General features: G+C 44.9%; 1 protein-coding gene across 7 annotated transcripts; it reads left to right on the top strand.

Annotated features, from left to right (window-relative positions):
• Positions 1–10: 10 nt before the first annotated feature.
• On the top strand, positions 11–26,458 carry dgkzb (diacylglycerol kinase, zeta b). 7 transcript variants are annotated; one of them, XM_069529091.1, is made up of 32 exons: positions 30–1,807; positions 10,812–11,833; positions 12,244–12,352; positions 13,516–13,628; positions 13,720–13,797; positions 13,873–13,929; positions 14,023–14,091; positions 14,168–14,239; positions 14,561–14,677; positions 14,904–14,978; positions 15,054–15,155; positions 15,741–15,823; positions 16,172–16,232; positions 16,398–16,511; positions 18,031–18,171; positions 18,257–18,335; positions 18,898–18,953; positions 19,039–19,101; positions 19,448–19,521; positions 19,750–19,861; positions 20,874–21,073; positions 21,414–21,514; positions 21,609–21,700; positions 21,949–22,018; positions 22,095–22,135; positions 22,561–22,724; positions 22,832–22,857; positions 23,248–23,291; positions 23,373–23,493; positions 23,570–23,606; positions 23,683–23,782; positions 24,399–26,458. In XM_069529091.1, exons 5-32 carry the CDS (start codon positions 13,774–13,776, stop codon positions 24,498–24,500), a joined length of 2,397 nt encoding a protein of 798 aa, XP_069385192.1. In that variant the 5' UTR covers positions 30–1,807; positions 10,812–11,833; positions 12,244–12,352; positions 13,516–13,628; positions 13,720–13,773; the 3' UTR covers positions 24,501–26,458. The 7 variants fall into 7 exon arrangements, with proteins under 7 accessions (XP_069385189.1, XP_069385190.1, XP_069385192.1 ...); XM_069529087.1 differs by lacking the exon at positions 30–1,807 and adding an exon at positions 8,398–8,483 and having other exon boundaries at positions 13,533–13,628; XM_069529086.1 differs by lacking the exon at positions 30–1,807 and adding an exon at positions 8,398–8,483 and having other exon boundaries at positions 13,533–13,628; positions 13,717–13,797.
• Positions 26,459–26,512: the final 54 nt, after the last annotated feature.

Raw genomic sequence — 26,512 nt, 5'->3', positions numbered from 1 at the left:
ACATCAGGTGTGAACGGTTCCTCAGACCAGAAGAGCTGTTCTGGGTCTGGATCAAACTGAACCTGGTTCTGTTGGTTCACAGTGAAAACACTTTAGCATTTAACCATAGAAGAAGAAAAAGAAGAGGAAGCAGCTGCAGTCTTCACCTCCAACGATATGTTTGAACCACGAGGACGTTCATTTGGTGATTTGAACTAGTGTGGAGTACTGTAGTACTGTGGAGTACTGTGGGGTACTGTAGTACTGTGAAGTACTGTAGTACTGTGGGGTACTGTGGGGTACTGTAGTACTGTAGTACTGTGGGGTACTGCACCCAAAGGTGCTGATGCTGTTGTGATGTTACCATGGCAACCAAATAAAGCCTCATTCATTTTCTACCCCCCCAACTGACAACATGCCAACGTCAGTCTCCGTCTACAAACCAATCAGAGTCAAGTACAAGTAGACGACGTAGGTGATGACGACAGGATGAAAGTTTTTCAGACAAAATTCTGTGTGAAAGAACAGTGAAACTAAAACAGATCAAAGGAAACTGTGGAGCAGATCAAACACCTCCAGTTTTACAGAAGCTGCTCATCATTTGTTCTTCAAAGGAAACGAAACCATCAGGTGAAGACATGGAGCCGTGTTTGATTTCTTTTAACTCTGAGCCTGTGTGGGATCCGTTTCAGAGGAAGTCCCTCGAAGCACCTGGCCTCTGACCCGCTGCACCTCTGTTTTAATTGGTCGTCAAAAATAACCCAGCTCATCCTTCAATTCTGCTTCAGAGTGAGAACCCAGGGGGATGAAGCCGCCACGTGCACATGGTGAAGAACTCTGCGTGGGTCTCACTGCGGCCGAGCGACCTCTGGTTTCCCTCTCTCTCTCTGTGTGGGCTGGTTCGTCATCTTTATGTAAAACCTCTGTGGGAGGGGGGGTGCTGCAGAAACTCATGTCCACAATAATGTTCATCTTCCTCTGTTTCACACCTCAGAACAAGAACAACTGTGTGAGTGTGTGTGTGAGTGTGTGTGTGTGTGTGTGTGTGTGTGTGTGTGTGTGTGTGTGTGAGGAGAACATGAGTTCACTTCACCCTCCTCAGCAGCTGCCATCTTAATATCACCAGCAGGTGGTGAAGAGCTCGCCCTCCCCCAACCAATCAGAGCGAGGAGAGCTGAGGGTGGGCGGGGTGTAGGAAGAAAGTGAGGCAAAGCCACAAAACAGAGGTGAAGCTAAAAGAGAGAGAGAGAGAGAGAGAGAGAGAGAGAGAGCTAGGCAGGGGTGGAGGAAAGGGGGAGGAGGAGGCTGAAGAGGAGAGGACAGGGTGAGGAGTGTCCTCAGGCTGGGGGGATGAGGAAGGAAGCCTCCCTCTCATTTCCTCCCCCTGTCTCCCCCCTTGTTCCTCAGCTGAACATCACAGAGCAGAGCTGGTGTCTTTGTGAAATCTACTGCTGCTGTGTTCAGAGAGGATGAGGAGGGTGAAGAGGAGGCAGGAGAGGGTGAGGAGGAGGCAGGAGAGGGTGAGGAGGAGGCAGGAGAGGGTGAGGAGGAGGCGGGAGAGGGTGAGGAGGAGGGTGAGGAGCTGGTCATCAGAGTTGGTTCCTTCACTTCCTGCCGAGAAGTGGAGCTGAGCTTTACTTCCTGTGTTTGACACGTGAACAAGGTAGAGCAGCAGCAGCAGAGCAGCAGCAGAAGTGACGGAGGCCGACATGGAGCAGCAACAGGATCCAGAGGAGGAGCCGGCTCACACCTCCACCAAGCCGCCACCAACCGCCCCACGCTGCCGCCACAGCAGGAGCTTTACCGGCCTGAGGATCTTCTGCAGGAGGTCAGTGTCTCGTTCAGCTTTTTGTCACTTACCGAACCTTCAGGGGACAGGAAGTCATGAGTCAAACAGATGTTTCCACATGAGACAAGTTTCATCTTCACATCTGGAAACAGAAGAGACGTTTTCAAGTCTTCAGTCAAATGTTCTCATGTCAAATCACAGAGAAAAGTTCAAAACGCCTCTTTTTATTTTTACAGTTTTCTGTCAATCAGTCAGGAGATTATTGGACGATCAGTTGTGATGTGAGAAAAACATTTTAATCCTAAAACAACTGTTGATTATTGAAATAGTTGCTGATAAAATTCAATTATTAGTCATCGGCTCCTCGGTCAATATAAATATTATTTTCACTGAATTTTGACTGGTTAACAAACTACAGAAGATACACACACACACACACACACACACACACACACACACACATCAGTCTGGGTTTAAATATAATAAGTGAATATGGGTCAATAATCAATGTTTCTGTTGCTGCGGTGACACAGTTTGTGCGGTGACTGTGTTTTCAGACCAGTGTGATGTGAAAATAAAAGAAAGTAATTCTTTTGTTTCAGTAGAAGCTGGAGGTTTATAGTTAATTGATCAGTTGATTGATCAGTTGATTGATCAGTTGATTGATCGGTTAATTGATCAGTTGATTGATCAGTTGATTGATCAGTTGATTGATCAGTTGATTGATCAGTAGATTGATCGGTGATCACGTTTTTCTTTCTCGTCTTCCACTGAATCTTTTTGTTGTCGTCTAAGTTCTCACTGTTGTAAATGTAGCCCTCAGTTTCAGGTCTGACTGTGTTCGGGATGTTGTGACTCCTCGACTCTCGGAGCTCAACGTCTGTTGTCATTTTGATCTGTTGTCGGACAAAACAAGAGATTTGATTGGTTGTTGGTTCCAAACTCCCTTTAGATTTGTGATGTTTTACAGTTTGACCCTGTGAAGAGCTCAGATGCAGCCAGAGAGTTGATCATGATGCTGAACTGAATCTAAACTTTGCCTTAAGATTTGTTGGATGAATGTTTTAAACCAATAATCAATATAATTAGAAGTATAACGAAGACTGAAACCAAAGAAAAGATAGTTTCATACTTTCATTCGTTCAAACTGAAACCTCTGTGACCGTGAGTCACTTTCCAACTGTCACTCTCTCTCACACACACACACACACACACACACACAAACTCTCTCTCACACACTCTCACACTCTCTCACACTCTCTCTCTCACACACTCTCTCTCTCAAACACACAAAAGACACACACACACACACACACACTCTCTAACACACTCTCACACTCTCTCTCTCTCACACACACAAGACACACACACACACACACACTCTCTCTAACACACTCTCACACTCTCTCTCTCTCACACACACAAGACACACTCACACACATACACACACACACACACTCTCACACTCTCTCTCTCTCACACACACAAGACACACTCACACACATACACACACACACACACTCTCACACTCTCTCTCTCTCTCTCACACACACACACACACACACACACACTCTCTCTCACACTCTCTCTCTCTCACACACACACACACACACACACACACACACACTCTCTCTCTCTCTCTCTCTCACTCTCTCACTCACAGGATAGAGTGGCAGGGGGCAGGTTGAACGTCACACTGTCAGATGTCAGATTCCTCCTCTGTGAATACAAAGGTAACAAGTTCAGGTGTCGGTCTCATCTCCCCTGCTCCTCTAATTAAAGCTGCTATTAACGGACGGACAGAGCAATTAATTAGAAAGTGACATTTTTAAGGTCTGATGGGAATGTTTGACTCAGGAGGAGGAGGAGGAGGAGGAGGAGCTGTCCTCTTCCTCATTTCAGTATGCTGCTATTATCAAAAAAGGAAAGTGTGACTGCAGCTACTGTGGACTTTACATAAAGTACTGATCCTGTTTCAGCTCCTTAGATTCAGGATTCAAAGATTTTTATTGTCCAATACACACGAGAACACACGTTTCCCTGTGAATTGAAATTCTTGTGCTGTCCGTTCTGGAATAATATTAATAATAACAAAATTTACATCAAATACAAAAAGGACATGAACATGTTTAAAAGTAAAGCAGAAACGAGGGGAATGAGGTGAATAAGGTGAGGATGTGCAAAACTGAGCAGAATGAAACAAATGATTTTAGTCATGTTCATAACTTTATCTTTCAAAAACCTACTGCAAGATATTGATGTATGCACAATATTTTGCTATCTATCTATTTATCTATATATCTGTCTGTCCGTCTATCTATCTAACTCCCAAACCATCTCCCCCTGGTGTCTGGCTGCAGTATAGTTCAGAAACCCCTCCTCCATGTTAGCAGATGGGACATAGACCAAACTGTAAAATAAATGTTTGAAGATGTTTCTGTCGTTTCTGCTCGTTCTTCTCTCTGAGGTTTGTTCAAGTTTCTGATCAGTTTGGTTTGAATCAGTGTTTGATGATATGAAAACAGGCGGAGACGACATGATTGACAGCTGAGACTGACTCAGGATTGGTCGAGTTTGTGTGTGGGCGGGTCCTCGATACCATGGCTACACGATTACTGTGGCACAGACTCTGACTGTAAATGACGTCATCACCACAAGATGGCAGCGTTTGTATCTGAGATATTTTAGTTTTACTTGTGTGGTGCTTTAGTTTAGTTGAGTTTAGTGTCGGACGTCATCTCTATTTACAGTCGGTGGTTGGAACTGACGACTTTAAATCAGTTTTTATTAAAGTAGCATTTGTCATTTTAAAAATCTTTATGATCTGACACGACAGTAAGATCTTTATTCTTTAAAAAAACAACAGACTTGAAGAAGACGAGAGGTTCACATGTTTTTAGCCTGTTGTTCCTTCTCTGCGTTCACTGATCACATGATGATGATGTGATGCTGAAGAGATGGAAGTGTGTCAGTTATTCTGGGTTTAATCAGAGCCGCCTCGTGAGAGTCGAGGGGAAGGATGAACTCTTTAATGAAGTTCTTCTGTTCACCTAGTTTACTCCAGGTTTGTGTTAAAAATATATTCTATTTATATATATTTTAATGTTATAAATATATATGTAGTTGTTGTTTTCTTTAGTCCAGAATGGGCCCTTTACATACTTTATATTGAAATATGTTATATTTACATCGGGAGTGGGTCCTCTCTACGGAGGCAGCCATGTTTTTTAAAGTCGCTCAGACTGAACAAACCGGTTTGAACAAGTTTGTGAAGAAGCAGCAAAGTCGATATTGTGACGTTTACAAAGCAGCGAGCATCACGCTTAAAACACAGATACACATTTCTCTACAGCTGTTTTCAGACATGAGCTGAAGTCAGAACGTGTTCCTGACGTGTTCCTGATGTGTTTCTGACGTGTTCCTGACGTGTTCCTGACATGTTTCTGACGTGTTCCTGACGTGTTCCTGACATGTTTCTGACGTGTTCCTGACATGTTTCTGATGTGTTCCTGACGTGTTCCTGACGTGTTCCTCTGCTGTTCAGTATTAGTGTGTGTGTTTTTACATTCACACAGATCATATATATATATATATATATATGTATATATGTGAAACACTTTCTCTATGAGAATTAATTATTTTGGGTTCAGTGTCGGGGAGGGAGAGGGAGACGGGATCGCACTGCTGACCTTCTGGTTAGAGAACGACCGCTCTACCCCCTGAGCCACAGCAGTTTATTATTGATCATCAGTTTATTGATCATCAGTTTATTATTGATCATCAGTTTATTATTGATCATCAGTTTATTATTGATCATCAGTTTATTATTGATCATCAGTTTATAATTGATCATCAGTTTATTATTGATCATCAGTTTATTATTGATCATCAGTTTATTATTAATCATCTCAAACAAGTGATTCTTCACTGGAACAGAAACAGTTCACACAAAGATCAGAGCAGCTGAAGCAGCCAGGACCCAGGGATTAGTCAGACCCATTTTTATGACTATCTTTATCAGTGGCCCTGTTTTTATAAATAGAATGGTCCAGGAGGAGGGAGGAGGACGAAGATGAGGAGAAGGAAGGGGAGGAAATTAATAGAGAGGGAGAAGGAGGAACAAGAGGAGGAAGAGTAACTAAAATAGAGGGAGGAAGAGGGAGGAGGAAGAAAAGGTGGAGGAGGAAACTAAAAGAGATGGAGGAGGAAGATGAGGAGGAGGTAGGGGAGTAAAATGAAACTAAAGGAAAGGGAGCAGGTGTGATGAAGGAGTTAAAGAGGAGGTGAAGAGAGGAGGAGTCACAACAGCTCAGATCTTCATGTCTGACTCTGCTCCTCTAGGAGGAGAAGGTTTGTCTCCATGGTGACAGATAAAAATCCAACAGTGTTTGGTGTGACCACAGGGTGGCAGCACAGCTACAGTTTGAACCTGGTCTGACAATGAAAACACAGCAACAACAGATGTTTCCTTTGTTCTGAGTTGAATTCATTATATTATATTATATTATTTTATATTATATTATTTTATATTATATTAACCCTCACTCCTGAAACAAACTGTTTTTAAGCTGAACAAAACGAAGCCTTCAGCCAATCAGAGCAGAGTCGTCACAGAGGTGGTTCAGCTGGAGAACATCTGTCTGATGTTTTAAGGTCACGTGACACGATGACGCTCTGCAGCGCTGGAAAAAGTTGGACAGAATTTCTAACCAGCATGCAGCACGTGATATTATATTATACAAATGGTATTTAATATCATGTACAGTCTACATGTCACATGTGATGTTTGAGCATTAGAACAGGTTACAGAGTAAATGTACTCGGATACTGTGACAGTGATGAAGTTGCGTGGCGGAGGCTGAAGCAGCTCTTGATCTGACCTGCACAGACACAAGCTGCTGATCTTTTAATCCTCTTCTAGCTAATCTGTCGTCTAATGTAAAAGAACCAGCCTCAGCTGAGGAGTCCTGACGACTGTACTGGATATAAATATATATATATATATTCAGTCAAACAACTCAGGTTCGCCTGTTTCTTGCAGCATAAGAACATAGTTTGTGTTTGGCGCCCCCCCCCCCCCCGCAACTGGTAGTGATACTGCAGCAGCACTGCGAGCAAAGGGGTTGATGGGTACAAGATGGAAGCAGGCAAACAGCTGCAATATTCAATTCAATTCAATTTGTATAACATCAAATCCTAACATCCATGATCTCCAGACTCTTCACAGAGGAGGTGAAGAGCTTCAGATCTTCTTCATGTAGAGAAACCAACAGGTGAACCATGAGCAGCACTTTGAGACTGTGGAGGAGAAACTCCTCATTAACAGAGAGAAACCTCAAGAACCAGACTCAGTGTGGAGACATCTGCCTCCACCGGGGGAGGAGAGAGGGGGGGAGGAGAGAGAGGGGGAGAGAAGAGAGAGAGATAGTGAGGAGGAGAGGAGAGAGAGAGACAGGGAACACTTGAGCACCATCATGGAGGGTTTCACCCAGAGTCCAGCAGCCGGAGGATAGACAGCGAGCAGAAAGAAGGAGGCCGAGGACTCGTGAGCATCCACAGTAAGACACTATCCAGAAGGAGACATCAAGCATGGATGCATGAAATGCTGAAAAGTGAATGGCTCAGACAACAGAAACCAGATGAAGGTGAAGAAGACAAGGAGAAGACAACATGGATGGACAAACCCTAAAGCACGGTTCTAGGAACAGCTAAGATACTTCACAGAACCCTCAACCTCCCAGACTTCTGGTAGAGGACCCGAGCTGAGGGAAACCATACCCCCCCCCAAAAGGTTTGTACTGTTATACAGTGTTATATGAACCTTCAACACAAACATGTAGAAATCTCTGACGTGGGCGTGTTGACAAGGGCGGGGCTCTTCCTCACATTAGATTACACCATAGACTTTATAGAAAGAGGCTCCAAACACCAGATAAACCAAAAGACCGTGAGAACTGCCTCAACTGGGAAACTATTCGTGGAACCTCTTCACTTAAACCTTCTAAAGAACCTCTGAAACTTTTTCATTCTCACCTAAACCACCTGGAGATCCTCCTCAATAAGCTCTCAGATCTTTTAAAAGAACCTAGAAGCTTCTATAGAGCCAGGGAGCTGTCAGTGAAGCTGGAGCCAGGGCTCTCTTTAACGTGGCGGTATTTAAATACAGTAAAGTTTTAGTATTAGTATTAGTATATGTACTCTTGTGTATTCAGACAAAGCAGAATTTGGTTCTTGTGGGAGACCTGACCAATGAGTGACGTTGTCCTGAGGAGCAGAGACCCTGAGGACACATTAACATACAGCCTCAGATCCTGTTGTTCCATCACATCCATAATGCAACAGAACCAGAGCCTTCAAGTGTTAATGAAGAGTATTCTGGGATGTTGGAGTGGGCCGGCGGCTCCATTCATCTGTGGACGAGCTGCATTCAAGAGAGCCGTGACAAAAGGCTCCTGATGGAACTGGTCCTGGATCAGCTGATCTGTCCGAACATCAACGGAGAGATGGATACAATGCTGTTCTCAGATCAGATTTATTTATTTACTCAGAAGATCCAGAGTTAAAGAGTTAATCCAAAACAGCAGCTTAACCTCTCTCTCTCTCTCTCTCTCTCTCTCTCCCCTCCTCTCTCTGTGTGTTCCTGCCTCTCTCGCCCTCCCTCTCTCAGTGTGCTCTTCCTCTTCTTCAGTTCAGGACGACTAACTCTTCCTCTCAGGTTGTATCTCAAAGAACAGTCGTGTCCCTGAGATTCTTTTAATTCTCTGTCTGTATGTTATTTTATTATATTTTATTATGATATTGTTTCTTTGGTTGTGAAGGTTTTAGACTTTTTATCTACTGGACCATCTTAGATAAATTCTGTGTGTGTGTGTGTGTGTGTGTGTGTGTGTGTGTGTGTGTGTGTGTGTGTGTGTGTGTGTGTGTGTGTGTGTGTGTGTGTGTGTGAGTGTGTGTGTGTGTGTGTGTGTGATCAGTAAGCGGCCTCTCTTCTCTCTGACTGGTGTTGTTTTATTCTGAAGTCCACAGAACGATGAAGCTGCAGTTTTTACATAAAAAATCAGGATGAAACTGATGAAATGTAAAACAACAGGATCTAAACTTTATTAATATATATTATATTAATAAAAACTGTGAATTATTCTCTTTGGGTTTGGACGACTCCTCTGGTAGTTTGTATAGAAAACGTCTCCTCTGGTAGAAACGTCTCCTCTGGTAGTTTTTACATGTCAGGAACATGTGAGGAACATGTGAGGAACATGTGAGGAACATGTGAGGAACATGTCAGGAACATGTGAGGAACATGTCAGGAACATGTGAGGAACATTGTTCAGTTTGGTGAAGACAGCTCTCGTTGCTTCTCACTGCACAGTGTTGTATTGTGTGATGTTTGTGATTCACTGTGGAGGTGTGTCGTTAAGTCAGTGATTGGAGGACGTGTTGCTCAGCGTCAGGTTGCCAGGTTATGATTGGACAGTGAGCGTTGTGAGCCTCTGACCAGAGGGTCACCTGAGCTCTGTGATTGGCTGCTGGTCAGACAGGTGTAAAGAGGAGGAAGCTCTATAAATAGAGGTCCGCTCTGCAGTGTGTCACTAATCTGCTGCTCACTCTCCCTGGTGATAATCAGAGCTTCAGTTTCCTTGTCTTGTTCTCGAGCATCTCATCCTGCAGCTGAGCTGAGGTCACTGGACAAAGAGCGAGCTCCGAGGAAATATACTGGACACTTGTAGGTGCAGTCACTTCGCCTGTTGCACGGTGACACCTGAGGAAAGTCAAATATCAGCTGTGGAGGTTCCTCGGACCACGGTCCAGACCAACGCATCAAAACTTAGTCAGAGCAAACGTTGGATCAAGCTAAACCAGTCTTAAACCTTCTGTCACAGTAAAGTGAGTCAGTTGTGTTTCGAACTGTTGGTTGGACACAACTCGACATCTGAAGACTGTTTATAGACTGAACAACTGACTAACTGACTAACTGACTGACTAACTGTCTGTGCTGTAGGTGGAGCGGTGTGGTCAAAGACTGGTAGACTGAATTACAGCTGATGTCACTGACGACTGTTTCCTGTTGTCCTGCTGCTCCCCCTGTGGAGACGACCCAACTCTTCCTCTGACTGTTTTATAATTCATGTTCCTGGACGTCTGCTTCCTTTCTTCTCGTGTTCTGAAATGTGGATCCTCTGTAAACCTCCTGTGAACCTGAAATCTGGTGACAAGCTGAGATCTGAAACCAGATGTGAAATCCAGTTTCCAGCTCTGCTCTGTGTTTTTTGTGGGACAGTTGACGCTCACACATCATCCATGAGGATCCTGACACGTGAAACCAGGGATTTAACTGTAGCTGCTCATTCAATTAAAACTCAAGATGTTTGCAGGTCAGCTCAGGATAACTGATATGTGGAATTATTGCTCTCTGCAGATTGTGAGCAGAGTTTAAAATGTCAGGTAGTTATTAATCAGAAGCCGTTTAGCAAAAACAAATATTACATTTAATTTTGTGGTGTGATTTTTGAACCATGATTCTTTCACGTGTTTGTGTTTGACCGACGGCTGCGAACAAAAAGTCTTTGTGTTTCAACAAACACAATAAATCCCATGGATCCAGAACATGAGTCGATGGCTGTTCAACGAACAGGCAGAAGAAGAAGCTTTGCGTTCTGTCTCTGTAGGAATCACGATGAATCATTAACGACTCCCTGAAGGTCAAAGTGGTACAAGAACGTTTAGTGGAGGAACTGTGACTGACAGCTGGTCTGTGGATTCGGCTTAAACTCCTCCTGATCATTCAAACTCAATTTAAGACATTTTTGTTCATATCAATTATTAAAGATAAGAACAGGGTCAGTTGTTTCCAGGTTATCTTGGATATTAGGGGACGCTGCTTGTTTTACCAGTTCTCAGATTTGTGAATCGGAGGCTGACGATGTTTTGGTATTTTCACTGATGACAGTCAGAGAGGGGGGGGGGCGGGGGGGGATCCTATTAGGGGTGTGGCACAAACATGTAGCTTCTAGCTGTAAAGCTAACTGGGTTTTACATCCAACAGCCACTGACGATTGTTTCAGGGGTCCGTCCCCTGTCTCTGCCCAACATGGACACATTCTTCCGGCGTCACTTTAAGAGGAAGGAAGCTGTTCTTCAGATGGATGCAGAGGCTAAATCCTGCCGCCAGCGGAGGCCCAGCGTTGCGGTGCCGACCAGTAGGGCCCGCCGCAGGTCCAGTGTGGGGCTTCCTTCCTCCACCCTGACCCAGCGGCGGCGGTCCAGCGTCCAGCTGCAGACCGGGCTACCGTGTGCAGACAGGGGGTGTTTGGCAAAGTCATCCAGGAATACTGGGTGGGCGGGGCAAGCTCGCAGGCGCTCCAGCACCACCACCCCAAGCCTCAACCCGAGGTTCGCCGTGCGTCGCAGGAAGTGTGGGAAGCTGCGAACCATCGACACTCACCTTCTGGGGCCTTCCATGTTGCTTGCCAGTCTGATCCAGATGACTGAGGAGGAGGAGGAAGGACTGGGGGCGGGGCTACCTGCCGGGGAGCAGCAGGTGGAGGTGAGGGGAGGGGCCAACAACAGTAGGATCTTTTCCCGCTCCAGCAGTCTCCAATCAGACGGTGACGATGAGGGGGGCGATTACTTCGCTGCCAACGACAGCCAATCAGAATCCAGTCAGCTGTCAGATGTGGAGCAGCTGGACGAGGTGGACGATGTCTCCTGGTCCCTTGATCCACAGTTGTCTCTGTCCTCAACCGTCCTGGAGGTGATGAGAAAGACGCCCCAGCTTCCCCCGGCATCGCGGCCCCTGATCCGGGCCCCTCTCTGCCTCCGGAGGAACTCCTCTCAGGTGTTTGCAGGAGACACTGCTCCTTACAGCCGCCACCGCGCCTCCAGCCAGAGGAAGAGGAGGAGGATCTCCACCATATCCAAAACTGGGCCTGGAAGAGGCCCCCCACCGACCAGCTGCAGGACTTCAGTCTACTACCTCAACCACCAGGCCTTCTACAGGGGCCCCGGAGCCCTCAGTCCAATGGGGGCCAACAACTCCCACCTGGAGAGCTGGAGTGCCTTCCTGCTGTATGTAGTCCGGCTCAGTTAGTTCAGCTTGTTACTGAGAAAAATACAGAAACTTCTCACATCTATCATTTTAAAAAATGTTTTTTAATACGATGAAATATTGTTTTGAGGGAAATAATGAAACAAACGAGCTGAAGAAAAGGTTCACAATTTTATTTTAACGGTTTAATCAATTTAAATGTAAAACTGTTTTATCAATGCTTCATTTTTATGAGGCTGCAGGTCACCATAGCAACGACAGTGGTGACTACACTGATCATTTAAATCAGCGAAATGAATCGATCACTGAACAGAATGAAGACGTATCCAGGTTCTTACAGCTGAAACTAATATTAAAAACTCCTCAGAATGATGTTCTGATGAAAACAAATGAATCTGTTTTCTTCACAAGTTGTTTGTCCTCTTTTCAGGAAAGCTATTGCGAAGTCGGGCCTCCAGCACGTGGCCCCTCAGCCCAACGTGTCCTCATCTGCACAGAGCGACCCGCCGAGGGAGCCCAGCAGCACCGTCGACTGGAGCGTGAGTCACTTTCCAACTTTTAACCAAATGATGATGAAGTTGTTCACAGGGTGAAACACTAACTGAGCAGAATCAGCATGAGCAGGGAGAGAAAGGATTTATGATGCTGCCATTAAAACACTGTTTAAAACGTTATTTATTCAAAAGTTTCAACAAACAGTATAAAATCTCAAACCTGCAGAGAGACAGAAACGCTTTCTTCAATACACATGTTGCAGCAGCTTCAAAGTAAACTGTGTTGTTGAAGAGAACACTGTCTGAAGGACTCGTGTGAGAGCGCACACAGCGCCACCATGTTTGTTTTCACTGAATAACAACAAACAGGATGGAGCCAATTAAACGCTCCAGTTAAAAAGCATCAAACAGCGATAGAGTCTGAACGAGGACTCGCTCACACCTGGTTTGTTCAGGAGCCTCAGACTCGTCACTTCAGTCTGAAGCTGAACATCAGGTGTGAAGGTTCCTCAGACCAGAAGAGGAGTTCTGGGTCTGGATCAACCTGAACCTGTTGGTTCACAGTGAAAACACTTGTTTGCATATTTTGGACTTGTGGACCAATTAAAGGGAGACACATTAAACAATAGAAGAAGAAGAGGAAGCAGCTGCAGTCTTCATCTCCGACGATATAATGTTTGAACCACGAGGACGTTCATCTGGTGCATTTGAAAGAGTGTGGAGTGATGTGGAGTATTGTAGTACTGTGGAGTACTGTAGTACTGTGGAGTACTGCGGAGTACTGAGATAGATAAGAATCTTTAATGTCATTGAACAGGGTGTACAATGACATTATAGAGCCACTCCTTCACAAAGCAAACATACACGAGTACAAAAATACTAAAAAGTAAAAAAGTAAAAACTACTGAACCTGAAGGTGCTGATGCTGATAGTGATGCCGTCATGATGTTACCATGGCAACCAGATCATTTCCTCCGTTCAAACAGAAAGACTACTACCCCCCCAACTGAAAACACGCCCACACCAGACTCCATCTACAAACCAATCAAAGTCAAGTATAGGTAGACGACGCCCACATAGGTGATGATGACAGGATGTAAAGTTCTTAAGTCCCTAAATTACAAAGTGAAAGTAAACAGATCAGATGACATGTCAATCAATCAATCAATCAAGTTTTATTTGTGTAGTCTCATATTCACCAATCACAGTTTCTCGCCCATCCCAGGAAAACGCACAGTTTGGGGAACACATCTGGTTCGAGACCAGCGGGTCTGGAGACTTCTGTTATGTTGGGGAGCAGTACTGCGTCGCTAAATCACTGGTGAGTCATGGAAACTGTAAACACTGCAAACAGGTACCTACGTAGTCCTCTAATAAAACTGTATAACACAATCAGTTCTTTTTTTAAGCAGCAAAAGTCTGTATCGAGGAAGAAGTGTGCTGGATGTAAGATTTCAGTCCACACCATGTGTATGGAGCAGCTGGACAAGGTAAACTCTGGATCATCTGTGGATTAGTTAATCTGAGATTATTCTCTCCTCACTCTTTCTTCTCTTTATGATCAGATTAATTTCAGGTGCAAGCCTTCGTTCAGAGAACCAGGATGTCGAGCTGCTCGAGAGGTCGGTGTTTGTGTCGCCTGTGAAAGAGATGATTGAAATAAATCTGAAATATTCACAAAGTGAAACAGAGTCAGTGAATGGTTTGTGTTTCAGTCCAACGTTGTGCGACATCACTGGGTCCACAGGAGGCGTCAGACAGGGAAGTGTCGACAGTGCGGGAAGGTGAGACTCCAAACTCTTAACTGTCAACTTGGCTCAAAGAATCCGGATCTGACTCTGTCTCTTTTCTCACCTTCAGGGATTCCAACAGAAGTTTTCATTTCACAGCAAAGAGATCGTTGCTATCAGCTGCTCGTGGTGCAAACAGGCGGTAAGTCAGGATGGAGGCTGATGACCTCTGACCCCTGAGGGTTCAGGGTTTTCTGTCCGATGCTTCGGTCGTTGTTCAGCAGTGGCGTGCAGACACACCCACTCTTAATGTTGCACGACCCCCGTCCAATGATTTATCATTTGTTACCAGGGAAACAAGGAGCTGCTAATAGATCGTAATACTGAGCATCTCTATTCAGAAAATAAATCTCCACGAAACCAAAAGTCTATAACAAAAATATTTGAATTTACTTTTCACTTCATATTCTCTCTCTCTCTCTCTCTCTCTCTCACTCTCTCTCACTCTCTCTCACTCTTTCAGTATCACAACAAGGTGACGTGCTTCATGCTGCAGCATATAGAGGAGTGTTGCTCTCTGGGAGCTCACGCTTCCGTCATCATCCCTCCAACCTGGATCATCAGGGGCCGCCGCCCACAGGTGCACACACACACACACACACACACACACACACACACACACACACACACACACACACACACACACACACCTTCAACCAGTGGCATAATCACAGAGTCCCAGTCGGTCTTTAACTCACTTCCTGGTTGTGGGTTGTTGGTGTCAGTTAGCTTCACATCCTATAACCAGGTGTGAAAGTCCACACAGAGCGACACTCTCTCATGTCGTGTGTGTCGTCCTTCTGCAGACGTCTCTGAAGTCCAGTAAGAAGAAGAAAAGAACGTCCCTGAAAAGCAACAAGTCGAGTAAGAAGGGATCTGAGGTGAGAACCTGCACATGTGACCCACCACTGTTCATGAGGTTCAAATGTCGATGATGTTTCTACTGTGTCTCTTAGCTCCAAGATGGCCGCTGGAAGCCCTTCCTGGTGAAGCCTCTGCCGTCTCAGCTCATGAAGCCTCTGCTGGTGTTCGTTAACCCAAAGAGCGGCGGAAACCAGGTACGTCACCTCCGCGCTAATCGTCATCAGTCAGAAGGAAAAATAAAAAGCTGCGGGTTTAATGAGATCAACTGAATTTATACAAATCAAACACTGAACCAATTCAATGAATCACTGCTCCTTCAGAAGCTCCGCCCCCACATTAAGGGGGTCAGAATGAGCCGCCACAGACGTTAACTGTACAACAAACACCATCTGTAATTACACAAACTACAGGTTCAACAACAGTGAAGTTGAGAGGTTCAGTGTGGTCCTGGGACAGAGCAGAACCTCCTTAATGCAAACAGGAACCAGTGAACTCATCTGTTCTGTTGATGTTTCAGGTTCTTTAATCTGGAACATCTGGAACATCTGGAAGGAGTTGTAGCATCTGAGCTCGGACACAACCTGTGTTTGCTTTGTGTCGTATTTTCCTCATCCAACGTAAATGTGACGAGATCAGACTCGTGTTGCTTTTTAAACTTTAAAGCAAAGATATACATTTTCAAGACAAATAATCGCAGACTGAAAAACACAGTTTTGTTTGAATTCAAACACGTTTGTGCTTCAGTGAAGATTTGGATCTCAGGTGTTTCTTTCTTACAGGGAGCAAAGATCCTGCAGTCCTTCATGTGGTACCTGAACCCTCGGCAGGTGTTTGACCTGACAAAGGCTGGACCCAGAGAGGGGTAAGATTGGCTTCACTCACCCCAGGGCTTCTCTTCCCCTGATTATCCCTCGCTCCTCGTGTCCAGTTTCCTGTGTGGAGGAGGAGCGACGGGACAACACAGGTCTTCAGAAATGTGACAAGATGTTGCAGATGTAAAATGATCCTGGAACAATAACAGAAGCTTTACTCTCTAAAAAAACATTCATCATTCAGAGCTTTTCTTTCAACAAACGGTTTTCTTCTTTAAATCACCACAGATATTATAAATATAAAAAATATAATCTGTCAGCAATGAACACATTTCATTTCCGTTCAGCGGTGAAACGTGCGGCTGAAAGTCTGTGAGATAAATGTCTGTTTCCTGCAGACTGGAGCTGTACGGCCAAGTGCCCAACCTGAGGATCCTGGCCTGTGGAGGAGACGGGACGGTGAGTCCCGCGTCGTCCAACATGAAAACATTTCACATTTAAAAAGAATAAAAAAACATTTTGTATCTCTCTCTTCTCTCTCTCTATTTCTCATTTGTTATGTTTTACATTTTGTGTGTGTGTGTGTGTGTGTGTGTGTGTGTGTGTGTGTGTGTGTGTGTTCAGGTTGGATGGATCTTGTCAGTTTTGGACCAGTTCAGTCTTTGTCCTCAGCCTCCTGTGGCCATCCTTCCTCTGGGGACCGGCAACGACCTTGCAAGGACTCTGAACTGGGGAGGGGTGAGTTTAACTTGACATTAAGTGGAGTCGTTGGTGACGTTCTCGTTGTTTAACTAGAGTTACACTGGGGTTAACTAGAGTTAAACTGTGGTTAACTGGAGTTACACTGGAGTTAACTGTAGTTACACTGTAGTTAACTAGAGTTAAACTGTAGTTAACTAGAGTTACACTGGAGTTAACTAGAGTTAAACTGTAGTTAACTAGAGTTACACTGTAGTTAACTAGAGTTACACTGTGGTTAACTAGAGTGACACTGTAGTTAACTGTAGTTACACTGTAGTTAACTAGAGTTACACTGTGGTTAACTAGAGTTACACTGTAGTTAACTAGAGTTACACTGTAGTTAACTGTAGTTACACTGTAGTTAACTAGAGTTACACTGTAGTTAACTGTAGTTACACTGTAGTTAACTAGAGTTACACTGTAGTTACCTGGAGTTACACTGTAGTTAACTAGAGTTAAACTGTGGTTAACTAGAGTGACACTGTAGTTAACTAGAGTTACACTGGAGTTAACTAGAGTTACACTGTGGTTAACTAGAGTTAAACTGTGGTTAACTAGAGTGACACTGTAGTTAACTAGAGTTAAACTGGAGTTAACTAGAGTTACACTGGAGTTAACTAGAGTTACACTGTAGTTAACTAGAGTTACACTGTGGTTAACTAGAGTGACACTGTAGTTAACTGGAGTTACACTGTAGTTAACTAGAGTTAAACTGTAGTTAACTAGAGTTACACTGTAGTTAACTGTAGTGACACTGTAGTTAACTAGAGTTACACTGTAGTTAACTGTAGTTACACTGTAGTTAACTAGAGTTACACTGTAGTTACCTGGAGTTACACTGTAGTTAACTAGAGTTACACTGTAGTTACCTGGAGTTACACTGTAGTTAACTAGAGTTAAACTGTGGTTAACTAGAGTGACACTGTAGTTAACTAGAGTTACACTGGAGTTAACTAGAGTTACACTGTGGTTAACTAGAGTTAAACTGTGGTTAACTAGAGTGACACTGTAGTTAACTAGAGTTACACTGGAGTTAACTAGAGTTAAACTGTGGTTAACTGGAGTTACACTGGAGTTAACTAGAGTTAAACTGTGGTTAACTAGAGTTACACTGGAGTTAACTAGAGTTAAACTGGAGTTAACTAGAGTTACACTGGAGTTAACTAGAGTTACACTGTAGTTAACTGTAGTTACACTGTAGTTAACTAGAGTTAAACTGTAGTTAACTGTAGTTACACTGTAGTTAACTAGAGTTAAACTGTAGTTACACTGTGGTTAACTGTAGTTACACTGTGGTTAACTAGAGTTAAACTGTAGTTAACTAGAGTTAAACTGTAGTTAACTAGAGTTACACTGTGGTTAACTGTAGTTACACTGTAGTTAACTAGAGTTAAACTGTAGTTAGGGTTAGAGATGTGTCTTCCGCTCCTCACAGTGGTTTGTTGTTGATGTAAATAAGAGTAACTGCAGTGCAGACAGACGTCCTGCGTGAACTGACCATGTGCTGCTGTCTCAGGGTTACACTGATGAGCCCATCACAAAGATCCTGTCACATGTCGAGGATGGAGACGTGGTGCATCTGGACCGCTGGAACCTGAAGGTGGAGGCAAACCCCGACGCTCGACCCGAGGAGCGAGACGGGCATCAGACCGACAGAGTCAGTTTGAACGGACGCAGATTTCTGCTCAGATTTTCTGAACCTGGTCATTTCCAACTTTCTGATCCTTCACATTCCTTCTCAGCTTCCTATTGACGTCTTCAACAACTACTTCAGTCTGGGCTTCGACGCTCACGTCACACTGGGCTTCCATGAATCCAGAGGTCGGTTCACTCACACACGTTGTTTCCTGATCTTCATGTGTTTGTGTTCTTGCATCATGATTAAAACTCACTAAGACGACCGACTGCAGGAACATGTTGCTCAATGTCACTGGATGGATGCTGCGCTGCCCACCAACGCTCAGTGGCTGTGAGACATATGTCCTGTCTTCTCAGTTTGTGGATCAGGACTCGTTCACACCTGGTTTGGTTCAAACCTTCAGACTCGTCAGTTCAGTCTGAAGCTAAACATCAGGTGTGAACGGTTCCTCAGACCAGAAGAGGAGTTCTGGGTCTGGATCAAACTGAACCTGGTTCTGTTGGTTCACAGTGAAAACACTTTGTTGGACAGTTTGGACTTTTGGACCAGTCACAGGAAGTAGAGACACATTAAACCATAGAAGAAGTAGAGTCCTCAGTTCTCTTGATACATTGGTTCTGTTCTCATACGATGGTTGGAGACGTGAACAGGCTGTGGTGAATTTCTGTGAACCAGTTTGGTTTGGTTCTTCTTGTGTGTTTAAAGTCGAACTGGTTGAACAGGTTGAATGTTTCTGTGTTGTAGAGGCGAATCCAGAGAAGTTTAACAGCCGCTTTAGGAACAAGATGTTCTATGCAGGGGTGAGTGTCCTCTGATCTGTCTGTCTGATCCACACACTTGATCCACTACATTTGTGTAATGTGTGTGTGTTGGTGTGTGTTACAGACGGCATTCTCAGACTTCCTGAGTGGGACTTCGAAGGACCTCGCCAAGCACATCAGTGTGGTGGTGAGTGGAGCTGACGATGATAACACTAACGTCATGTTTCCTCATGATTGACAGCTGAGACTGACTCACGATTGATCAGGTAGCGTGTATGGGCGGGACCTCTGTAAACTGCAGACAACATCATCACCTCAAGATGGCAGCGTTCATATCTGAGATATTTCAGTTTCCTTTTTGTACAACATAAGGAAGTGGAGAGAAGTCATCCTCTATATGTACAGTAAATGATTGTCTTTATGGTCAGGGTTAGGTTAGGGTTGTGTATATATATATATATATATATATATATATATATATAAATATATACAGAACTCAATCAACATGTTTCACACGTGTTCTCCCTCCTCAGTGTGACGGCCTCGACCTGACCTCCAAAATCCAGGAGCTGAAGTTACAGTGTCTGCTGTTCCTCAACATCCCCAGGTAACAATGATAATAATAATATTAATAATAATAATATTAATAATAATATTAATAATAATAATATTAATAATAATATTAATAATAATAATAACAATAATAATAATAATAACAATGAGGATGCTTTACATATGGTGGGTGAGCAGAGAGGGACACAACCCATCAGTCACTCCCCCCTGTAAAAGACACTGTGTGTGTGTGTGTGTGTGTGTGTGTGTGTGTGTGCTGCAGGTACTGTGCGGGGACCATGCCTTGGGGTCACCCCAGTGAGCACCATGATTTTGAACCTCAGCGTCACGACGACGGCTGCATCGAGGTCATTGGCTTCACCATGACGTCTCTGGTGAGCTCTGAGCTGATCTCCACCAGACCACTTCAGACCACACCAGACCACACCAGACCACTTCAGACCACTTCAGACCACACCAGACCACACCAGACCACATCAGACCACACCAGACCAGACCACACCAGACCACACCAGACCACATCAGACCACATCAGACCTATCAGACCACACCAGACCACTTCAGACCACATCAGACCACATCAGACCACATCAGACCACATCAGACCACACCAGACCACACCAGACCACATCAGACCACATCAGACCTATCAGACCACACCAGACCACATCAGACCACACCAGACCACTTCAGACCACACCAGACCACACCAGACCACATCAGACCACACCAGACCACTTCAGACCACACCAGACCACACCAGACCACACCAGACCACTTCAGACCACACCAGACCACTTCAGACCACACCAGACCACATCAGACCACACCAGACCACTTCAGACCACACCAGACCACACCAGACCACACCAGACCACATCAGACCACATCAGACCACATCAGACCACACCAGACCACACCAGACCACACCAGACCACATCAGACCTATCAGACCACATCAGACCACACCAGACCACATCAGACCACACCAGATCACACCAGACCACATCAGACCACATCAGACCACACCAGACCACACCAGACCACACCAGATCACACCAGACCACATCAGACCACATCAGACCACACCAGACCACACCAGACCACACCAGACCACACCAGACCACATCAGACCTATCAGACCACACCAGACCACATCAGACCACATCAGACCACATCAGACCACACCAGACCACACCAGACCACATCAGACCTATCAGACCACACCAGACCACACCAGACCACACCAGACCTATCAGACCACATCAGACCACACCAGACCTATCAGACCACATCAGACCACATCAGACCACATCAGACCACATCAGACCACATCAGACCACACCAGACCACACCAGACCATGATACCCTGTTGTTTGTGTCCAGGCCACGCTGCAGGTCAGAGGTCACGGGGAGCGTCTCCACCAGTGTAAAGAAGTGACCCTCACCACCTATAAGTCCATCCCCATGCAGGTGGATGGGGAACCGTGTAAACTGTCCCCGTCCATCATCAGCATCAGTCTGAAGAACCAGGCCAACATGGTGCAGAAGACCAAGAGGAGGAGCTCCATGCCCCACTTCAATGAGTAAGGACCCAACCAGCTGCATTAACGTGCAGGCTCCACCCACACTGACACGTTGACACAACGATGACTGCTGGTCTCGTTTAGTTTGAAAACTCCGGTTGATCTGGACGAATAGAAACGGACACTTTTGTAAACGATGACGCCAACATTCTCTTCCTGGTTCATCAGCTGTTGTGTTTGTTGATCTTCTCATCCTCTGCTTGTTTCCGAGCCTAACCTCAGCAGAGTCTATGCTCCTGTAGATGCACGCTGAGGGTGGTTTTAGTTTTTCTCCCCAGTGTGGGATTGATAAAGTCGATCTTATCTGATCTTCTCGTTGCTTTCGTGTGTTTGTGTGCAGCCAGCAGCTCGTCCCTGAAAACCTGCAGATCACAGTGAACAGGATCAGCATGACGGCGTACGAGGCTCTGCACTATGACATGGACCAGCTGAGGGACGCCTGTGAGTGACCAGCAGGGTCCGCCATCACCTCACATTCCAATTCCCAGACTGGATCTGTGTCACTGAAACTCAACTAACATCACTTCTTTCGCAGCGATGCCGCTCGGACTGATCACCGTCCCCGGAGACTGTGACCTGGAAACCTGCCGTCTGCTCATAGAGCGTCTGCAGGACCACATGGAGCAGGTAGAGCAGAGGACAAAAGGTCACAAGGACATTGTATTGGACAGATTTTCATCATCATATGACTTTATATAAAGATGATCAGGGACCAGACTCCCTCTCTGAGGGGAAGTGACATCATAGCTTTAGGTTTTTCAGTGACTTTTATTAACTGAAGTTGAGAAGGTTCAGAATTTAGTTAAATGGGTTCAGAGTTGTTTCGTCCATGAAGACGTAGTTTTCACGTCTCTTCCTTCGTCCTCTTCTCTCAGGCCTGTGACACGACGGAGGGAGAGAGTCTGTCGTCACAGAAACTCTCCACCAAGTGGTGTTTCCTCGACTGTGAGTCCAGATCAGCTGAGCAGAGTCAGAGTCCTAACAGAGAAACTAACCTCTATCTCTCCTCTTTATTTTTTAGGTACGACGGCAGATCGCTTCTATAGAATCGACCGAACTCAGGTACGACGTTCACTGGACGAACTGTTCCTCACTGCCACAACTAAACCGTAGAATGTTCTTAAAATGCTCTGAGAATCTGGGTCCAGAAAGTGAAGCCAATGAAGAAGTACATGAAACCTGTCTTCTGTGTAATGACCAGCAGAGGGCGCCTCCACTGGTTGTCTCTAGAAAATGACTCCACTTCTCACCGCTCACTCAAATTATGATCATTTAGAGTCAAACAGACCATAAAGCACCGAATGCAGTGGGGGGTGGATACCACAGTGTGATTGACAGCTAGTACTGTCCAATGAGAGCAGGTGGCAGGTGTAAACATCATTTTTCAAAATAGAATATTTGTGTCTATAAATCGTCAGAAAGGTTCTGAGAATAAAGACGGAAGAACAAATGACTGAACCCTGATGTTCTGGGTTGTCTTCGTCCAGGAACACCTGAACTATGTGACGGAGATCTCTCAGGAGGAGCTCTACATCCTGGACCCAGAGCTGGTCATCAAGGACATGGTGGGCACGTCCGCCGGGAGGCTGGAGTCAGAGGAGCTGGACCAGGAGAGACAGTTCGTCCTCCCGTCCTGCACACACACACCCAGGTGAGAGAGATGGTGATCTGGGGGGGGGGGGGTCTGAATGTGAAGTGTGTGTTCATGTGGCTGCTCACGTTTTCTTCTCTCTCTCTCTCTCTCTCTCTCTCTCTCAGTTCTGCTTCACATGATTCTGAAAAAGGTAAAACATTTAAATTTGATGCAGCTTCACAGTGACAAACGTTTCTCTGAACAAAGTGAAAATAAAGATGGACGACATGACGGCTCCTAAAAGTGAAAAGAAAAATAATTTCGCCCCCTGGTGTCTGGCTGCAGTATGAGTCATAACCCCTCCTCCATGTTAACAGATGGGAAATGAACCAAACACATTTTTGGAATTAGTTATTTGATGATAGAAAAACAGGCGGAGACGTCATGATTGATTTTTAAACTGTGAAAGCAAATGAATCACAGCCATTAAATGATTGAATGAATGAATGAATGAATGAATGAATGAATGACAGTTTAGTTTAGTTGTGTTGAGCTTCAGTTCAGACAGCTGCTGTCGATCACGTGTTTCTCGGTGTTGTAGAAGCAGAGCTGATCAGCTGCGTCAGGACTTCAGACCTGGACACAGTGAGTGAAGATCATTGCTGCTGATCTTCCTCAATCTGCTCAAACCGAATCTGGTGACCGACACCTTCTCCTGTGTTGCAGCTGATGGCGCTCCACCAGCAGGGGGCAGACATCCTGCTGCGGGACGACGCTGGGTGCACGCTACTGCATCACGCCGTCCAGGTCGGCAGTACAGACATCGTCAAGTACCTCGTCGACAACGGTATGTGCAGGTTTTCTACACACTGAGTTATGTGACGTTTCAGGATGTTTCTAACTTCCTGTCTCGTTTGGTTTAGTTCCCACGTCTCACCTGGACGTAACCGAGAAAGACACGTGCGTTAACTTCCTGTTCGTCATGTTCATCGTTTATCTGCTTGTCCGACACACCCTCATCAGCTTTGTGTTTCAGCGGTGAGACGGCACTCCACATGGCTGCCACCTGCTGTCAGAGGATGATATGTCACTACCTGGTGGAGGGCGGGGCGTCGCTCATTAAGACGGACCTGCAGGTAAACTCACCTGTGACACAGCTGGGCCACGCCCCTTTTTGCTGCTTCTTAGTCAGTCTGTAAAAGTGACCTGGGATTGATCATGTTCCGTTTTCACACAGATTTTATAATAGAAGTTTATTTATTCCTGTTTATATATAAGTTTAGTGACTGAACTGATTTTTTCATACTCACACGTCGACTGTTTCAGTCTGTTAAACAACCGACACATACTTTCTCAACAACTTTTCAAAATAAAAGCACTATAGTTGTGCAGTGAGATGTGAAGTCTGATGTATAGCTCTTCCTTTGATTCTAACACTCATGGGCTTTGATGAGTGAAACATGTTGAGTGACAGCAGCTGTTTCCTGTCGTACGAAGCGGCTCCGACCAGCAGCTGTGACCTGTCTCACTCTCTGCAGCAGCAGCGTTACCATGGTGAAGTCAGTGGTTACAGGAAGCAGCCAATCATCAGAGCTTTAGTTTTTTCTTTTTCTCTCAGTTGATTCAGTTATTTTGTTTCAGGAGTTGATTTGAAGATTCACTGAGAAGAACTTTATATAAACAAATAAAAACCATCAGAGACTGTTTATAAACAGAATCCTTCACTGTCTAATGATGGTCTGTGTGTCTCAGGGTCAGATTCCTAAACAACGAGCTCAGAAGAACAACGACCAGGAACTGAGTGAATATCTGCAGAAACATCAGCAGAGAGACGACCAGGAGACGCCTGTCTAACCACCGACCTGTCCAACCACCAACCTGTCCAACCAACAACCTGTCCAACCAACAACCTGTCTAACCACCGACCTGTCCAACCACCAACCTGTCCAACCAACAACCTGTCCAACCAACAACATGTCTAACCACCGACCTGTCCAACCACCAACCTGTCCAACCACCAACCTGTCTAACCACCGACCTGTCCAACCAACAACCTGTTCAACCAACAACCTGTCCAACCACCGACCTGTCCAACCACCAACCTGTCCAACCAACAACCTGTCCAACCAACAACCTGTCCAACCACCGACCTGTCCAACCACCAACCTGTCCAACCAACAACCTGTCCAACCACCGACCTGTCCAACCACCAACCTGTCCAACCAACAACCTGTCCAACCAACAACCTGTCTAACCAACAACCTGTCCAACCAACAACCTGTCTAACCACGACCTGTCCAACCAACAACCTGTCTAACCAACAACCTGTCCAACCAACAACCTGTCTAACCAACAACCTGTCCAACCAACGACCTGTTCAACCAACAACCTGTCTAACCACCGACCTGTCTAACCACCGACCTGTCCAACCAACAACCTGTCTAACCACCAACCTGTCTAACCACCAACCTGTCCAACTAACAACCTGTCCAACTAACAACCTGTCCAACTAACAACCTGTCCAACTAACAACCTGTCCAACCAACGACCTGTTCAACCACCAACCTGTCTAAACAACAACCTGTCCAACCAACAACCTGTCCAACCACCAACCTGTCCAACTAACAACCTGTCCAACCAACAACCTGTCTAACCACCGACCTGTCCAACTAACAACCTGTCCAACTAACAACCTGTCCAACCAACAAGCTGTCGGACCATTTCAATTCAGTTCAGTTTTATTTGTATAACATCAAATCCTAACATAGTGATCTCCAGACTCTTCACAGAGAAGGTGAAGAGCTTCAGATCTTCTTCATCTAGAGAAACCAACAGGTGAACCATGAGCAGCACTTTGAGTCTGTGGAGGAGAAACTCCTCATTAACAGAGAGAAACCTCAAGAACCAGAGTCAGAGAGGAGACATCTGCCTCCACCGGGGGAGGAGAGAGACATGGGGAGGAGAGAGGGGGGGAGAGAAGAGAGGGGGGGAGAAGAGAGAGGGATAGTGGAGAGGGGGAGGAGGGAGAGAGAGAGGTGAGAGAGACCAGGAACACTTGATCAAGTTAAAATGTAAACAGTGTAAAAGAAGTTATTGATTATTATTGATAACAGTCACAATTCATATAACAATGAATTACTAGTAAGTATTGTTGTTAATAATAATAATAATAATAATAGTAATAATAGTTGTTATCTGTAAACCTGTCTCACCTCCAACCTGTCTGTCTTCCTTTGGCTCAGTTCAGCATCTCTAACCAGACTCAATGTAAAAAAGTGCTGATTTAACAGAGTGAATGTAAACAGCTTCTTCTTCTTCTTCCTTTCTCAGATTTATTTTAATATGTTATAGATAAAGTTTGTTGAAAAAGTGTCTGTCCTCTGGAGACTGACGGACAAGAAAACCTCGGGACACTTCTTCTCTCAAACTTGTAGTAACTGTGTTCACTAAGGAGACGTGAATATTTGATATTTAAATTATTATTTGAATGAACTGAGCTATGTTTGATTTATTTGTCAAGATGATGATGCAGCGTCGGCTTATTCACATTTTTAGATATTTCAGTCACCACATGAGAAGTTTTGTAAAGTTTTTGTCTTTTTGTTAAAAACTGTAAAGCAAACAAATGTTTCCATAGTGATGTGTATCTACTGTATTTATTGTATGCACTGTGACTGTAGAAGAGACGTCAGTGTTTTCAAACCAGATTCTGCTAAAGTCTGTATTAATAATTGATTAATTGATATTCCACTGTGTCCTGATGAGTAAGAACTGTTTTATTATTTCTGACCAGCAATAAAACAGTAATAGTTTCTCTGAGGATTTGTTTTAATTAATCACAACATTAGGTCAAATTCACAGTTAAA

The sequence above is a fragment of the Paralichthys olivaceus genome, chromosome 7 (genome assembly GCF_024713975.1).
Source record: "Paralichthys olivaceus isolate ysfri-2021 chromosome 7, ASM2471397v2, whole genome shotgun sequence".
Lineage (NCBI taxonomy): Eukaryota > Metazoa > Chordata > Actinopteri > Pleuronectiformes > Paralichthyidae > Paralichthys > Paralichthys olivaceus.
This window is presented reverse-complemented; position numbering and strand designations above follow the sequence as displayed.

Excerpts from the sequence above, each read along its gene's own strand:
- dgkzb (XM_069529086.1), top strand. The coding sequence starts at position 10,857 with ATGGACACATTCTTCCGGCGTCACTTTAAGAGGAAGGAAGCTGTTCTT. Across the intron at positions 14,240-14,560 it reads GCTCGTGGTGCAAACAGGCG|TATCACAACAAGGTGACGTG; the intron begins GTAAGTCAGGAT and ends TCACTCTTTCAG. Across the intron at positions 18,172-18,256 it reads ACGGGCATCAGACCGACAGA|CTTCCTATTGACGTCTTCAA; the intron begins GTCAGTTTGAAC and ends ATTCCTTCTCAG.